The sequence below is a fragment of the Spermophilus citellus genome (genome assembly GCF_964194105.1).
Source record: "Spermophilus citellus genome assembly, chromosome: 6".
In the NCBI taxonomy this organism is placed as follows: Eukaryota; Metazoa; Chordata; class Mammalia; order Rodentia; family Sciuridae; genus Spermophilus; species Spermophilus citellus.
Window position 1 is genome coordinate 97,682,604 of NC_138187.1, and position 18,477 is coordinate 97,701,080.

The 18,477-nt window shown below is 43.1% G+C and overlaps 1 protein-coding gene across 1 annotated transcript in view; it reads right to left on the minus strand.

The window, feature by feature from the left end:
- The window catches only part of ACTN2 (actinin alpha 2), a 57,942-nt gene extending 44,948 nt beyond the window's left edge, over positions 1–12,994 (minus strand). Inside the window, exon 1 of the mRNA XM_081298826.1 lies at positions 12,698–12,994. Within this exon, the coding sequence (XP_081154952.1) occupies positions 12,698–12,823 (126 nt within the window). The 5' untranslated portion in view covers positions 12,824–12,994. The remainder of the gene's footprint in view (positions 1–12,697) is intronic.
- Positions 12,995–18,477: the final 5,483 nt, after the last annotated feature.

Sequence of the window (18,477 nt, forward strand, 5' to 3'; positions counted from 1 at the left end):
TGGCTCAGTGACAGGGCACACCCCACTGCTGCTCAGAGTTGGGCTTCAGTATTGTACTTTCCTCACTCTCCTCTTGAGCATGAATCAGGCTTAAGGAAAAGCACACAGTTCCCCCTCAGGCCGTCCAGCAACCGGGGAAGCAGTTTGTACAGCAAAATAAATATTGTTTAATTCAACTTCACCCTACCGTTACTATTTTCGGGGACCTAAATAAATGGCTGCCTACAAAGAGGGAAGGACGTGTTCACTCAGAAGGAAGCAGCTCTTGTAATACATCCTATTTCCTGCACTGCACCAGTCAGGTGCACCCGCTCAATCCTCACATGGGGAGAACTCTGTGAACATATGGTAAACCAGGGAAGCTGGGCATTCCCAAAGTTCCTGCCGACTCCACACGAGAGGGAACAAGGCTGGGCTTCCCCAGCAAGAGGGCTCATGCTGCCTGGAGGGTGTTCATGAAAACACAGATCCTACATACCTCGTGTCCTGGGCCACTCTAGCAGTTACAGTATAAAACACAAACGTGTGCTTATATACTATGGCATAAAGCAGTCTGGTGGGCACATCGCCAACTCTGCTTTTCCTTTAACAATTTCTTTTCTACATATTCATTCCTTATGCAGCCATTTAAAAATTATCTCAGGGCTGTGGGTGTGATTCAACAGCAGAACACCTGCCTGTCAGGCATGAGGCTCTGGGTTCAACTCCGAGCACCAAAGGAGGGAAAAAAAGTAATTGAGGAAGGTCCATAAAACTTGTTGGCCTAGATTCATAACCTTGTCCCCTCTGTGGTCTTCTGCAATTTTGCTAGTAGCTCCTAACTGTGGACAGGGACTACTTAAACTGGACATGACCCAGCAAACTTAGCTTTCTGAAGCTTATCACTCAATGAACTGCTAAAGATTTTTAAAGTTTCATATTAAAACCCCTAAATCAACATCACATTTTAAAATCCTAATGCAGAAGTGACACACTGTCTGAGAACCAGTACCTCAGAAGAGAAATCCTTCTGCGTCTCTAACATCCAGTTACGGCAAGAAAGCCACTGACACAGTTTTCACACGAGAGACATCTCTGACACAGTTTTCCCTGCCTCCCTACCCAGTCCTTAAAGGACCCTAAGGGCAACTGTGGCTTAAAGGAAAACACCTCATTAAATATGATTTTATCAGACAGCAAATATACTTATCATTTCACCCCCAGATTTTCAAGTCCATGAACACAGAAATAAATTCTTCTAATTTGGCAAAAGCCTGAAACTGTTAGAACATAGCTAGAGACCTAACTTGGGTAAGGGGCTCAGACTGAAATATTTAACATTTAGTTTTTCAGATGTGCAAAGTAAGTGTCCTTAATGTCTGGCACAAATTAATATCAAATGGTATGAAATGTGAGTATATTTATAAAACCTTAAAAATAAAAAATATACATATAAAATATCAAAATTATAACAGAAACCCACATTTAGAGGGTGACTTGGGCCCCAGGAGGCCTCTAGCAAGATGCGTGGTCCCATATCCCTCCAGCCTCTGGGCTCATCCCTCACAGCAGTCTGCAAGGCTTGGTCTATATTATAAGCTCATGAATTAGGACATTCAAAAATACTTGGTATGGGCTGGGGTTGTGGCTCAGTGGCAGAGCTCTGGCCTCACATATGTGAGGCACTGGATTTGATCCTTAGCATAAAAATAAGTAAACAAAAATAAAGATATTTTGCCAATGTATAACTAAAATAAATAAATAAATAAAATTGTCTCATTTCTATTAAAAAAAATACCTGGTATGTATACTTGAAATCTCACTTCACTAATATCTACATTTTTTGAAGTTCAGTACTTCAATACAAGACAGTATTTTGAGAAAGCGTATCACTACTCTCTGTATGCATTACCTGGGTGCCCGCACTGACCTTCCAAAAGGCTGCCTTGTATTGTTCCTTGGAACAAGTGACCTCAGTTAGTAGTCATCACTGGGTCACTTCTGAGAGTCAGAAAGTTGCTATGTAAAATCCTTTGGGACAACAGCCACAAACAGGATTATTCTGAGCAAACCAGGACATGGGATCCTTCAACCTCATTTCATCTCATAAAGAACAGGGTCCTCAGAGACGACGTTCCTTGCACAAAGCCATGGGATTGTTGTGCTGCTTCTCATGCAGTTTTTCATCTTTCAGGATCAGAAGGAATCTTGTAAGGAAAAAGATGGCCCAGAACTGCTGCAAATATGTCCCCATCTCTTTTCTGGGGCCACTGTGACACACACATGTCTAAGAGGGTGAGGGCCTGTTTTGTGTGTAATCACAATCTCCAGAAGCAGTCTTAACCATATGAAAAATAACCACTCATGCAGAACCATTTCCACACCTGTCCTGTTTCCTCTCCAGGGATGGAGGAGGAAAATGATGCATCAGCCTCATTTTCAGCATCCTCAGACACTGTTCCCACCTGAACAAAGTCTCAAATTCAGGCTCTCCTCAAAACAGGGACAAGAGTGGTCAGAGGTACTAAGAGGACTGATCCTCAAGCCTGACAGAGGGTGGGGTGGGATCAGAGGGTCCATCTTCTCAGTCCTCTTAACATGCAGCACATGCCCTGAGAGTACCAATGCCCAGGGTGCACAGGGTCAACCTCCACATCCACAGGACATTAAAAGGCCTGGCTTCTGCCCAAGTGTTTTATTAGCACGGCTCTACTCTCTTATCCTACTGAGTCTGAAATTCACCAGAATCAGACAATAGGGTTACTATCCTTAAAAACGTCTCTTTCTAAGTACTGGTGATTCCTGAAAGGCAGGTCTTGGGAATCTCAGCTTTTTAGGAATTAAAATGTAAGTCAAAGGCATGAAAAATCACTAGAATGGGAAGGACAGGGCCAGTTCCCGGGTGGGGAAAGGAGCATCCATGCAGAAGGAAGTGCAAGCCCTAGGGAGGAGCCAGGCTTTCCAAACTCAGGGTAGTGAGTCCCCACTGCTGCTCTCTTTCGGAAAGCATCTGTTAGCCACAAAGGCTCTGTCTGTTCCTTTCGCAATCGGGCAGCCCCAGCTCCCCAAACCAAGCTCCTCACCAGTTTCCTTCAGAGGGATTTCTTACTTTCTCTTAGCTTTTGTGGGTGCTTGAACATTTCCATAATGAGAAGTTAAATAAAAGCAAAGCAAGATTTTTTTGAATGTAAACTGAGTTCCTGCTGCTGCCACATCCCTACTGGCTAGGCTACATCCCCACAAAGCTCTGATCTGGTGGCACTCCTGCAGCCTGGCAGGGGGTCTTTGGGGGCAATGCTGGTCTGTGCCCTCACCTGAGTAGGCAACACAGACACCAGGCCTCTCGACTCTGGCTTCTTTCAGAACTGAGTAGGACATACAGCAGCTAACTCCACTGATGCGCCCTACATGGCTGTCCCCGACTCTGCCTGGGTGGCTTCTCTGTGGCCCCTGCCGCCCTCTGGCATTTCTGGTGGACAAAGCAAACCTTAGAGATCCAGCTGGAGGAAACCTTTGAATGAAAGTATGCACCAAGCCTCAAAGCCCAGGATTTTCATTCCCTCAGATGTTTCCAGCTGACAAGTTGAGAAATTAAAAATTCAGGGATACACACAAACTTCCACAAAAGCAGAACAGGTCTGATAAGCAAAAAAGTAGGAATAATGGATTCCAGGCCTCTACTCTGAGCTATTGGTTATAAATCTGAGTAGAAAGTAACAAACAGCCCTGAGTTCAATTCCCAGTACCAATCCCCACACATACAAAAAGAAAGTAGCAAACAGAAGGTTAGTGGTTCAAAGCCTGGCCCCTGGAGCAAGCAGCCTGGATCTGAAGTCCAGTTCTATCACAAACCAAAAATACGCAATAAAATAATGAACATCTTAATTATTTTATAAAACTTCAATTGTGATATGGAGCCTTTCAAAATTTAGACAAAATCCTCTGCATTTTCCAGCTACAACTTCCCAACATCAACCGCCACTAGGCAAGTTACTTAGCATTCCTAGCTAAAAATTGAAGATGACAAGGCTTATCTTTCACAATTATTTTGAAGATCAAACAATGTATTGGGTTAAAATAGTGCCTGGAAATTCTCAGTAACAGTTGCTTCTCTGCTTTACACAGTGAATGGTTTGGGATACTAGGGATGATATGCCAAAATCCCTCCCACACATACCTTTTTAAAATCTACTGGCGAAAATCCTACATTAAAATATCACTTTTACTGTCTGAGTGGAATTTTTCTTGTACTGGTGTTACATCGAGGGGCGAGAGATCCTTCTACTCCCAAATCTAACATAAAAAGCCAAAGTATGCAATAGAAAAATCAGTCACCCCATATTTCATAAAATTGCAATAACAAGAGAGAAATATTACAGTTTCTAAAATGTAAAATACAGTTTGCGTATTTCCAAGTGACATCTTTCCCCACAGACTCTGCCTCCCCTCAAAAATGTGTTTGCTTCCAAATTAAAAAAGAAAAACACTAAGGGTAAATATCTAAGCTGATTATAATACTTTATGTCTTTCACTTTTTCATGACTGATATTCTCAAATACCCTTAAATAACTGTTTTTTAAAAACCTTGAAGCAAGACACCTAAATGAGAACAGTAATTATTTCCTTAATTTCACATATGATAAAATAGAAGAAGGAAAATCTATCTTGGAACTTAATTCTACCCTGGGAATAGTTAAGATGAAACATTTGATTTCTCTAGTAACCCTACAAACTTACAGTGACATCTTCCTAAAGAAAGCCTATCAATGGCCATTCCAAGTACAGAAGGATATAATGTCACAGATTCAAGCACATCACCCTAAATAACTCCTTACAGCTTTTTGCTTCCTTTGAAGATATAAGTTGCCTATTGAGCTAAAATACACCCCATTACACAATGCCAAAGCCCCTGGGCTTCTGTTCCAGCAACTAATGTAGCTCAAATGCCAGATCCAGGCTGACTGGCAAAGTTCTAACAGAATACCAAGGCAAGACTTCTCCAGAAAGAAAACCAAAGACATTCCTGACAGCTCAATTGGTTCCAAGATGTCTAATACATGCATGTTTTCATCCAGAAAAGCAAGGCTTCCACATTCAGTTAATGTCACTGCTTCCTCCAGAGTCCTCTATTTTTAGCTCACTCCGGTACCTTCCTGGTAAATCCTCTTCCATTTTTCCCTCCTGTAGCATCAACCTCTACACATACGCAGATAACATCTTTACCTAAGTCTCTAGCTTGACCTTCCTCCAGAGTACTTCCATTGGGTATCAAGCCCTCCATTCAAATCCCTCATTTTTAACCAATCCTCACACTCTCCTGTTTCCCTCAAATGAATACCAAAGGCATTAGAGATAAGGATAAAAACTAATCAGAATTCAGTTTTACAGTCTGGATGTTTTGTGGTATTGGTTGAGGACTTTGAATATACTCCCACAATAGTGGTAAAGTGGTTTTATTGGGTTAAACTATAAGAAATTGCAATTTGGGAAGTTGAAATAGCATGGAGAATTTCATATGGTTCCATCTTATATAAAATATCTCAAAATTCAAATCAAGAGCAATGATATTGCATAAATAATTAAATAATTACCATTCTCACATCTTGTTTGACTAGCATGAAGCAACCTGAATACTCTCGAAGAAGGCTGGGGATATAACTAACTAGTAAAGCAACTGGCTATTGTATGTAAGGCCCTGAGTTCAGCTCTCTCCAGTTTTAAATTTATATTTATCTGAATCATAAAATGAATTCTGAATTTTAAGTAGGTAAAGATTTTCAATTTGGAAAAAACAGTCATTTTAATCAAATTTAGGTTACCAGAATTTTTTGAATATAACGACATATTTTATTATAATTTAAATAAATCTGCATGTATGATATTTTTCAATTCCAAGAGCTTTAAATTCCAACTTTTTTTAAAAAAAATAAATGAGCAGCTTGTCTCTGAAGGCTCAGTATTAAAACAATCAAGTCAGAGAATTTTATTACTGTGAAAACTTACTGAGAAAATAAGAAAACATTTCTTTAAAGCATCATACAACAAGTATAAGATGGAGTTAATATATTTATAGCTCAAAGAGTTATAAAGTCTATAAATAAAACCTAATTATTTAATATTTAACTTTAAAAACTAATCATACTGAATTTTTTCCAGAAAGGTGATTCATAAATCCTTTAGCCAACTAATGTGAGTGAAAAGCACCAGGACCACAGAGCACTATGGTTCCCAGCCTGGCAGGCCCAGGAGCACAGTGACAAGGGGCTGTGTCCTAGGAGGCAAGCCTCCAGAGGAGGGATACAGAGGGAGAATCCCCTGGGGTGAGAAGCCAGAGCTGTGCAGAAGGCAAGCTGGTAGGGGGAGCAAGGGTGAGGGGCAGCCTGCAGGGTAAGACCCTGAAGAACCTGCAGAAAAGGATCAGCAGATAGCTGCAAGCATAGCTGGTCTCAGGCTCCAGGACAGGGCAGAACCCTCCCTGAGGCAGTGAAGAACCACAGAAGTGCCTTAAGCAGGCAAACAGCAGGGCCCAGCTTGAGTCTTCTCAAAATCATTCTTGCCAGCATGGAGGAGAAAGGGCTGAAGACAGGCAGGATTACTGGGAGAGTGGCAGAACAGGAGACCACCAGGCCTGGACAGAGAATGCAGAAGGCCTGGCAGCACACATAGGAGGAAGGCAGGTCCAGGACTGGGGAGGCTATGGCTGGCCCCTGTGGGAGAGAGGCAGGTGTCAAGGGCACTCCCAGGTCTCTGACTGGATGCCTGGGAGGACCTTCCCATTCTTCTCCAGAGGTCCAGCAGGAGGGGCGCCCTGGAGCACCCTTACTTCCTCCTCTCTGCCAGCAGGAGGGGCGCCTTGGAGCACCCCTACTTCCTCCTCTCTCTGTGCTTCTCACCTTCCCCAAACTTGAACTTGGGTCAGCTCTCTAAGGGCCAGTATGGTGTCAATTCTCTTGCCTGGCCCCTCGAAAAACCATAATGAAGGCCTGCATGAACAACTGTGCTTGCTGTGCCCATTTATATGTCACTCCTCCACAGGACTACAGGTTAAAACACCTCCTGGTTTCCCACTTAGAAAACTGTGGGGTGGGTGCGTCTGGGTGTGTCCACAAAAACTCTCCTCAGACTTCTCAGAAAGACCCAATCCTTACACATTAGATGTCCTTCCTTTGCAATGTGTCTAGCAGAGCACCTAGCAAGCTTTCTCCTCATCTTCATTTTCTGTTCTTTCTGGAATAATCAGTGCTGTTCCCAGGGAAACGCAGTGAGTTCTGACTGTCCTCCAGCGATCCTGCTGGATCCCGCAGGAACTCCTCTGCACATCAGGGCGTCTCCCGCCCACTGACTGCCTGTAGGTGTCTCCCAGCTGTGGTGGCTTAGTGTGGGACTTTTGACAGTTTTCTGAGGCTGCATCAATTAAGGTTTCCAGCCTAGGCCCAACCCCTCCCTCTCTCGTGGGAGATCTTATTTTGAATTTAAGATTCTTACTTGGTGAATCTGATGGAAACAGCAGGGCCTACCCCAGGACCCGTCACAGTGCCCTGGACAGGACTCAAGGACAGTGATTCTTCCTCATCACAACCAGTGATTCTCCAGGACACCATGTCTGACAGTCCTCGGGTGAGTATGGAGGTTTCCTGAGGCTCAAACGAGATTCTGCTTCTACCTTCTGCATTCTCTGTCCAAGCCTGGAGGTCTCCTGTTCTGCCACTCTCCCAGTAATCCTGCCTGTCTTCAGCCCTTTCTCCTCCATGCTGGCAAGAATGATTTTGAGAAGACTCAAGCTGGGCCCTGCTGTTTGCCTGCTTAAGGCACCTCTGTGGTTCTTCACTGCCTCAGGGAGGGTTCTGCCCTGTCCTGGAGCCTGAGACCAGCTATGCTTGCCGCTGTCTGCTGACCCTTTCCTGCAGGTTCTTCAGGGTCTTACCCTGCAGGCTGCCCCTCACCCTTGCTCCCCCACTTTGCCTTCTGCACAGCTCTGCTTCTACCTCTTCCTCTGCCCTTCTCTCATCAAGAACTTTGACTGCCCATGAAAACTTCTCTCAACCTGCAGCCCTGCCTTCACATGCTTGGGACTCTGCCTCCTCAGTATGGTAGCGCATTTCCTGCACTAGGTGATGATGTGTTCTGTAAATATTGAGCTTCCCCTCTGGACGAAATCTCTTGGCGGATCAGCAGACACTGCTGCTTGTCAGTACCACCATCTTGAGTGCTAGGCCAGGAGCTCTACCAGAAGGACCACGTCAGCCTGACCAGATCCATCAACGGCTTACTGTGGAACAACATGTGCTTATCTGATCCTTCCACAATCCCTTGGATCACTCTCAAATGGACGCCTTCCTTGTCACCACACCTACTGTCCCCTCCTTCTAATCCTCACAGTGTGCCCATAGACCTACAGTGGTTCCCCCAGCCTCAGGCCCTTCCCATGCAGACTGATCCTGAAACAGCAAGCTCCTGAAAGTATGGCTCCTCCCAGCTCCAAAGACCTCTGCACAGCCTGCAGAAGGAGTCTGCACCACCCTGGCATCCCAGGCCCACTGAAACCCAGCTCTGTCTTCTCTCTAAATTTGACTCTGCATCTTTGGCTTCACAAAGCCTATCTGCTCTTCACACTTCCTCAAACTCATCAGGAGCCACAGACAATCCAAGAATACAGAAAGAGGTGGCTTCGGGGACCCAAGACAGCCCATGTGGCCGCTGAGTTACTTCCCTCTACACGCTTGCCTCTGCACTTGTTACGTCTCTGTGTATGAGTGAGGCATCCTCATCAGTGCTAAAGGGGTACATAAACATGCTGTATTCCACCAACCAATCCCTGCCTCTCTCCAAACAAAACAGGTTTCTCACACGTTTTCTCTAACCAAGAAGGCAGTTCCTCCTGCTCCACTCAGCCAACAGTGCTCACTCAAGGAGGCCCTATCAGACCTACACCCCTGTAAGCACTTCCTCATTATTGTTCACCTACAATGATTCTCCTTGTTCGACCTCCTATCATTTTTATTCTTTAGACACTCCAGCACTTAATATTAAACAATTTCTTATGTTCTAAGTTTTTGATATGTAAATCCAATCTTCAAAGGTACATGGAGGAAGGGAGGGCTAGAAAGTGATTTTTTTTTTTTTAATGGAAAGAGTTTCAGTTTGGGATGGCAGATATAGTTCTGGAAACGGACAGTGTGATACAATAATATGAAGGTACATAATGCCACTGAATTGTGCACTTAAAAATGGTTAAAAAAATGGTGAAATGTTTTATACATTTTACCCCAATAAAAAGTACATTGCAGTCACTAAGGACCAATCTTTTACTTCATAATCTCTCACAAACCCAAGTGTAGATCTTATTATTATTAGATCATTTGAGAAAATAACAGCTATTGCTGCACACGAGGTAATAATGTTTGAAAATTGATGGATTTATGTAGTGTATAAAGCCCCTTCAATATAAATCAGTTCATCCACTGGATCCAGACAAAACCCTATAAGATAAGAAAGACAGGGTTCTACCTTTGTCTTCTGGCTGCACAAATCAATAAACAAAAGGTAGAGGGACTCAGCTGTGATCACAGAGGACTAGTCAGAGCTGAGAGTCATGGGGATTTCATGAGAATCATCTGGATCTTGTGAATCAACAGCTTGTTTTGATTTAGCTACACAACATGCATCTTTTCTTCCAGTTAAAACTCAGGCAAGAGCATGCGTCACTAGCTGAGAGTAGCCTCAACCATGCCCCTTTAAGGGGCAGCTGCTCCCACAAAACACAGAGGAGCAGTCCCCAGCTCTGTGTGACCCTGGACTCATGGGCAGCTCTTCCTGCATATACACACTGCCTGAGCCAATGCAGCTGGGAAGGCCAGCTAGTCAGGAAGCTGCCCCAAGGAGAATGGGCCACTTCAACAGGGAAGGTGCAGAACTTGAACCTCTGGGGGCACTATGAAGATCAATCAGAACTCAGAAGAGTTTATCATGGGGCCATATACAGATTAAGATGTAAGGACCCTTTAGGTATGGAAAAAGTATCTCCTTTCACTTCCTGCTTGGTTAAGAACATGTACATCAGCACTGCTGCTCTGACAAGGCACCTCCTGCACAGGCTTCCACAGAGGCAAAGACAGACTATGCTCCCTCATCCAGGGGAAGTTTGTTTCTAGACTTCAATGCTCCACAAGCCAGCGGTCCACCCTGGAGACAGCCTAAGTTACCTGAAATTGATATCCCTAATCTGCATCCTGTAGGGCAGAAGATTCTACTTCCAGTAGTAAGACCAGCATTTCAGTCTTTTTTACTACTTAAAGTGCTGCACCCTTGACACTGCAGGCACCCTTCCCCTGTCTGTGAGCTGTATGAAAGAAAAGACAACTATCTTTACAAGCACTGTAAACAGCCCTGCCGCATGCACTCAGCAGCCCCTGACAGGTGAGGTGGGCACTCAGGTTGCCTCTGTCTACTCGTACTAAGTCCAGCATCTTCTGGAGGACCTTTTGTGAACAGCACAACACTTTTACAAGTCCTTCTGCAGCAAGGCATTCCATATCAGGGAACAAGGATTACCATAGTCCGCCAGACTCTCTGAACTGTGGGTATAATTAGGCACTGTATCCATTAGAGCCCGCGGACGTCATCAAGTGCCACCAGCATTTGTTGACAGATCGCATACCCAGCATATCACTAAATGGCAAGTGTGGAGAAGGTAGCCCACAATAGAAACAATGGCATCTTGTGCTCGCCATGTTCCAACAGTGTGTCTCATAGGACATAAATAGAGGCCACCGCTCTGGCTGGGTTGAGCTCCTGGTTCCATATTATTCCACTGACTTGAAATGGAAAGAAAGTCTCCTGTGGATCTGTACAGGTCTAACAAAGTTCCCCTACCCTAGCATCTACAACATTTTATCTACCTTAAACATGAGCTTTTTAAAACTTTCCAGCATTATTTTGCACTGAGATCAGCAAGTATGTTTGCTTTTTCATAACATACTTTACTTCAAGTGCTACACTAACAACAAAGTCACACAGGAATCCCAAACCTAAACAAAATAACAATGCCATTATATCCAAAAATACTGTAAATATATAAAAATTAAATACAGCAAAAGACACTTCAAAGTGACCTTTGGATATGGATATTACCTGTCTCTCACAATCTCACAATCATCTAAAACAAATCAACAGAAACCTCTGGGATCAAACTGCTACTATAAAAAAAAAAAAAATGACAGCCTGTCCTGTTCCTTAGCTATTTTGCTATTTCCAGTAAGAAAAATCCATCTTTGAAACAATATAGGAGCTGTTTTTTTATCCATGAAAAAAATTCATTAAAAATTGGGAAACTTAAAATGAAAGCAATGCATTCACTGTTAAAATTAAACCTCTTCTTAACTCTTGCTGACCTATGATGCATGGATGAACCCAGACAAGGGCCCAAAGTCCTCAGGCCGCGGTGCTGCCGTCAGAATGCACTCTTCAAAACTGTGGAAAGCTAGAAACTTAGTTGTTCTTTTCAGACTCAACTTCTATTTACCTTTCTGTCTCTTGTTTCCACGGGATAGTAAAAGGCTTATGAAACTAAAACAGAAAATGAAAGATAGCTAAATAGGAGCTTTACAATAATAATGGTAAAGGCTATTTTCAGAGAGACGGTAGACAAGAGAAATCGTGTTATAAAAATAGTGCTTGGCTATTTGATAATTATCCAAATATGGGACTACTCTCTTTCCAGCTGTCTATGGGGAGAGAAGGGCAGGCTGCATGTTTTCCACCATCATGTATTTATATCATACCATCAACCACAGTAGCTGCTACAGAGATTGCCAGGCACCTGTGGTCAACACAGATTATCCTCTTAAAAAAGCAGGCCCTTAAGAAGAAAAGCCACCTTGCACTGTACCCAGAAAAATAGGAGAAAGCACAGGACACTTGACTTTAGCCATGATGCTGTTATCATAAGGCTGGGTTAGCAGGTCTCTGACCTCATGCCTGCCCAGCCAGGCTCTGTGCCCAGCCAAAGAGGAGGCAAGGTTTGGCCCTTTGGTGCCCACCCACTATTTGATCTCGCCAAGAGGATCAAGAAGAAACGTTGAAATAATGGAATGTTCTATTGGGCCCCAGAGAGCACCAACCAGGATGGGCAGGGAGCTCTTGGAAGCTGGCTGACTCCTTCATCCCTGTGTGCTTACCTCAATGAACTATAAATAGAGTGTGAATAATTATTACTTGATGCTGAACTCCAGTGTTCTATAGCATCCCTCTCCAATGAGGCCCAAACACTAAATGACTGTCCCTGACTCTTCAGAGGTAGCCCTGCGAAAGTTGGGACCAAGGTGCTGTTCCCCTGGCCCTGTTACTGGGGAGAGAGACTGGCTTGAGGCAAATGGACACAACAGAACCAGTAGAGTATAACCCTGCGGCCAAGGTCACAGACTCAAAGCGGTGAGAGAGTCCGCAGCAGACCTGGGACTCTCAGATTCTAGACTGATGCAAGCTGGTGTGAAAAACACACAAAGCACTATTCTTCTGTCAACGTTTTTCGGTTTGCCACTCTTATGTCACTTAAACACACACGTTTCTGTTTCTCTCCCCCCCCCACACACACACACACACATGTACGTGTCCAGTGCCCTGTCTGTCCCTGGACATGTTCTCCTTTCTGATGGTGAGCGGGGCTGCAAGGACACAGGTCAAGTCACCACCTCCACAGGGCGCCCTCTGGCCTGCTGACCTTCCTCTGCTGCTTCTCCCAGGCGGGGTCCAGCAGCAGGTCGCGGTCCCATTCCTCCTCCTGGATCATGTACTCATCGTCATCGTAGACGTAGTTGTACTGCACGCCGGGCTCTATCTGGTTCATGGCGATCGATCGGGGCTGGGGCTGCGGCGCGGCGAGGGGTCGCGGGTCTCGACAGGTGGACGGAGGGACGCTAGGAGGCGGGAGGCGACCTTGCGGCTGCTCTGGGCGGCTTGGCGGGGCACTGGGTCTCAGCACAAGCACCAGCTCGAGCTGGGAGCAACTGCGCTCCGCTTAATAGCCGCGCCGCAGGTCACGTGCCGCCGGCGGCCCCGCCCTCTGCGCACGTGCCGCCGGCGGCCCCGCCCCGCCCCGCCGCGCACGTGCCGGGGGCCGAGGCAGCTCCGCTGACCCTGTGTCGCCGCTTCCGAGCACCGCTCCTAGGGCCCTGCGAGCCGCCGGCCCACGCTGCCACTCTCTTCTGCTCCTTTCCGGCTTGCGGCAGGTGGCCTGCGGGCGCCTGAGCCGGTCCCCCCCACCCCGGGTGGGTTTGAGTGGGCCTGGGTCTCAGAACACGCGGGCAGGACCAAGTTCTCCGTGTGTCACTTGCACCGTCACGTTTTCTGTGCGTTTCCGCGCATTCCTTGGATCCCTCTGTCCCAATCTCCTGCACGCACGCATGCACACACACACAAATACACACACACCCTAAAGTTCAAGAGCTACAGAACCTATCTATCCTCCAACTCTCACCTGAGGAATTCAAGGCAGAGGAATTGCACGGACCGCAGCCAAGGGCAGGAGGCGTCCGCTCTCACCTGCCAGCCATAAATTTAGAGAACTGACAACGGAGGACAGCAGCCGGCTTCCCCTTACAGTTCCATCTGTCCCCCTGTGCTGCCGCACGTACGTCTTCTATCTGGCTGGTGCTGCTTAGCTGTTCCCCACCAGTAACGCCTGTGAAGGAAGCAAAACAGGACCCTGGGACACGCGGAAAATTTAAGTCAATGATATATTAAACACCTACTGTGAACCAGATACCGCAGTGTCTGGCTACATAGGCAAGTTGATAGGGCCTCCAGTTAAATTTATATCTGAATTGAATAATAGTTGCCCACAGATGCTAGAGGGTTGATTGTGGTGCTTGGCTACTCATTTGTTAACATGTTTCAAGATGAAAATATGCCTGAAATTATCATGTTCCTTATAAATTTTACATCATATACCTTTAATATCTGGAGCTTTGTGCAAAAATACTTTGACAATTAGCAAATATATTATACATTGCATTAAAATTTTTAAAAACAGCTGGGCATAGTGTGACACACCTCTAATCCTAGCGACTGAGGAGGCTGAGACGGAAGGATGGAAACTTCACAAACTTAGAGCCTATTTCAAAATAGAAAGGACTGGGGATATGGCTCAGTGAGTGCCCCTGGGTTCAATACCCCATACCAAAAAATAAAAATAACTTCAAAAACATTCTCACTAGGCTGCAAACTCCAGGCAGGCAAGGATATTGTCTTGTTAACAGGTAGCAAGCCCCAGCAACTACAAGTGTGTCTGCTGTATAGCAGGAGGTCAAAGGAAGAAATATTCCTGGAAACTGGTTGGAGTAAGTATCCCTGGAAACAGTGACAGAGATAATTTGCTTGGTTTTAAATGTACATTTTCAAGTTTATATTCTGGATTAAAATTATAATCTCTGAACAAGTTTATCAATAAATCTTAACTATTAGAAATTGGATTAACAGCTGCAGAGTATTACAGTGTTAATCTTACTCTTCATAAATTATAGGGACTTCAGATTCCAGATGAAATGGAATAAATTGCACTAAATTTATCATCCTGCCTGAAATAACTGAAATCTGGGGGTGCGGGGAAACACATGAAGCAAAGATTTTCAAGACTTTGTCATCAAGCAAGAAAAGATGATGACCCATGAAAAGAGGAAATGAACAACACAGGCACTAGGATTGCCCCAACAATCTTGGAGAAAATTTTCAAGATGCACTATAATAAAGAAGAGCTCAGTGGTCTCTCTGAATTGAGGAGGGGCAGCTAAAGGTTATAAGACCAATTACAGGAAAAAAGAAAGTTGCAAAAAAGAGACAATCCTAGCGATTTATAGGACATCCCTCTAGAATCTGATCAGTAAATGCTGAGAGAAAAAGCAGTAGAATGAATGATTATTGGAGCTCATAAAGGGCCAAAAATAATAATTCCTTTTTCTATTAGCCAGAAAGGTCAACCTCACAATTCACCAAGTAGCAGACAGAAGTAGTACTCAGAAGTAGAAGGAAATTAACTCTTGATTAAATGTTGCAGTGTTTTCCTGAAAAAAACCCAAAAGCAAGACCTAAAAGGATCAAACCAAGAACCATGTAACCATGTCCCTGAACATTCAACAGTATCTGTAGTAATATAAAAATATTCAACATTCAACAAGGTAAAATCTTCAAGTTCTGCCAAAATATTTTGCAGAATTTCTGCAAAAATATTTCATCCATGATATATTATGAAGGTGTGTGAAGGAGCAAGAAAGTATGATTCAAGATGAGGAAAACAATTGATTAATCAAAACAATCAAAATTGATGCAGATGATTGAATTAGTAGGAAGGAACAGTAATCGGTAAATTATTACTGTAATCCACATATTTCAGAAGCTGGAGGAGAGAAAACATGCAAAGTAGAGACATGGAAGATATTTTTTTAAATCATAAATCAAATTATCTAGCGATGAAAACTATAGAATCTGAGATTAAAAATATATTAAATGTGTTAATCTACTAGTTAAACATTGTATAAGAAAAAATAAGTGAACTTGAAGACATAGCAACAGAAAACTTAAGAAAAAAGAGACTTGAAAAATGAGTAGAGGAGGAGCTGGGGTTGTGGCTCAGTGGTAGAGTGCTTGCCTGGCATGTGTAAGGCACTAGGTTCAATTCTCAGTACCACATATAAATAAATGAACAAAATAAAGGCCCATTTAGAAAAAATAAAGGAATGTATTTTTTTTTAATGAGGATCAGTGAGACTTGAGAAAACATCAAGCAATTTAATATCTTTCAGGAGTCCCTGAACTGGGAGAACAGAGAAGAAAAAGAAGTATGTGAGAAATTAAGAGGCAAAGTCAGGAAATTAGTAAGGGGACTTCCACCTCTGGCCAAAGTGGAAAAAGTGGAAATGGGGATCATCCTTCTTTCTGAAACTACAACAAATGACAAAGTATATGAAATTGATGTTTCAAAACGCTGAGCATCAGGCAATGAAGAGCAGTAATGCTGAGTGATACAGATGAATCAGGCAAGCCCTGTCGGTGGTTGCCTCAGTTTACAGCCTTGAGTGTGCTACCAGACCACAGCATTGAGGTAGAATCTGGACTCTGCAAATTCAAGAGCTGAAGCTGAAAACATGGGGGAATAAGGACAGGGTATCAGAGTGGATAGGGCCAGAGACAGAATGCTGGAGATCTTTTGACTGTTCCACCTGTGGATTTAGCAGGATGCTGATCATAACATGCTTGTAAGGAGAGCACCCAAGGCCAAGGAAAGATCCATCTGAAAGGGTTAGAGGGCCACATGGGTGCCTGCTCCCAAGAGTTAGGCTGGAAAAACTCAATAGTTCACAGAATATTTGGTAGGATATTTGGAAGATCTTGCCTCATTAGTGCAGAATAATTAGCCCTAGTGCTTCAAAACTGGCTTAACACATCATAAAAGCAATACACAAAGAGATAAACTTGTTTCCAAGTGACTAAATCATAAAACAAAACTCAGGATGATCTGCAGCATTGCAAAATCACCCAGCATTTGACAAGTTGAAAATCGTGGTATCCAGCATCCATTCGCAGATCACCAAGCATACAAAGCGGCCTGAAAACACACCCGCGATAAAAAGAACAGCAATCTATAGAAACTGACCTAGGGCTGACACAGATGTCAAAGTTAGCAGACAAGGACATTGAAACAGGTAATACAACTATATACCTTGTGTTCAAAGACTTAATAAATGCATGAAAAATATTCTTAGAAAGATAAAATGTAAATATGAAAACTGAGATAAAGAATACACTGAATACATCAAGGGAAGATTGGATACCACAGAAGGAAAGATAAATGAACTGGAAAGCATAGCCATAGAGGCCATCTAAAAGGAAATAGAAAAAAAATATCTGAAAGAATGAAAAGAGCTTTAGAAAATTTGCTAGAGGGGCAACCACCACAGATCCTGAGTGTCCCTGCAGAGTCTTGCTGATACACCAAAACTGCTAGGACCCCATCAGTGTTTTACTCAGGCCATTTGTCAGGGTGTGTTTGCCATAAGCAACCTTGGCAGGTAATCATATCTACTACCAAAGAACAGCTCTGCTTTTGTTTGCTACGTCATAAAGCCTCAAACTTAGCATTCCTCTTCTGCAGTTAAGGCCACCATGTGTTCAGGTTTTTACTATGGGCCCTTCATATAACTCCTAAAGCGGGTTATGGAGAACCAACATTGGCATTAAAATAGATCATACTCAGCCTATAAAATAATTCTCAATAAATTTTAAAGAATTCAAATTATACAAAAAGTACTTTGAGACCACACAAATGAGTTAAATTAGAAAGAAGTAACAGAAAGATATCTGGAAAATCCTTGGATATTTGAAAATTTAATAACGCATTTCTAGGGAACCCATGGATCAAAGGAAAAAATCCAAAGAAATATTAGTAAGCAATTTTTGTCTAAATTTAAATTAAAATAATCTAACAGAACCTGTGAGAAGCAATAGGGCAACACTTTGTAGCACTAAACTCTATTACAAGAAAGGATCTTGCGTCCATGAACTCAGGTTCCACCTAAAGAAACTGGAAAAAAAGATCAAATAAATCTGAAGTAAGCAAAAGAAAAGAAAAAATAAAAATCCAAGTGAAAATCTGTGAAACCTATAAAATAGAAATCCAGTAGAGCAAATTGATAAACCCAAAGTTGATTCTTACAGAAAATTGATAAAATTGGTAGCCTCAAGCCATGCTGAGGAAAGAAGAAAAAAAAAAAGAAACAATGTGTATACACCCAGAATGAAAGAAGGGACATCACTACAGATTGTACAGATATTAAAAGAATAACGTGAATCTTATCAACTACTGTATGGTGATAGATTCAACAATTTAGCTATAATGGACAACTTCCTTTAATGACACAAACTTCCAAAGCTCATGAGGAAATAAAAAGTCTGAATAGCCTGATATTAAATAGATATTAATAAATTCAAATTGTAATTTAAAACTTTCCCTAAAACAAAATGTAACCACAAAGCCCAGATGGCTTTAGTGTGAGTTCTACCAAACATTTAAGAAAGAAATATAGAAAGTCTCTAGCTTAGAATGGTCCTACCTGTGATTTTTCAACTTTATAAATGTGTGAGAGCAAGATGCATTCAGTAGAAATCGCACTTCACGTTTTGAATTTTGGTCTTTTTCTGGGCTGGCAATATGCAATTCGACGCTCCTTCATGAGGCTAAGCAGCACCAGCTGCCAATCAGCCACATGATCACAAGGGGAAGCAATAAGTGTGCTATGATTCTGTGTCACTAAGCTAAGATGGACAGACAGGCTGTATTAAGTGCATTTAACTTGTGATGCTTTCAACTTATGATGAGCTTATTGGGATGTAACCCAATGTAAGTCAAGATGCATCTATAATACCAATTATATACAACCAGGAAACTGAAGAGAAAACACTTCCCAAGCTATTCTATAAGGCTATCATTAGTCTGACATGAAAAGCAGA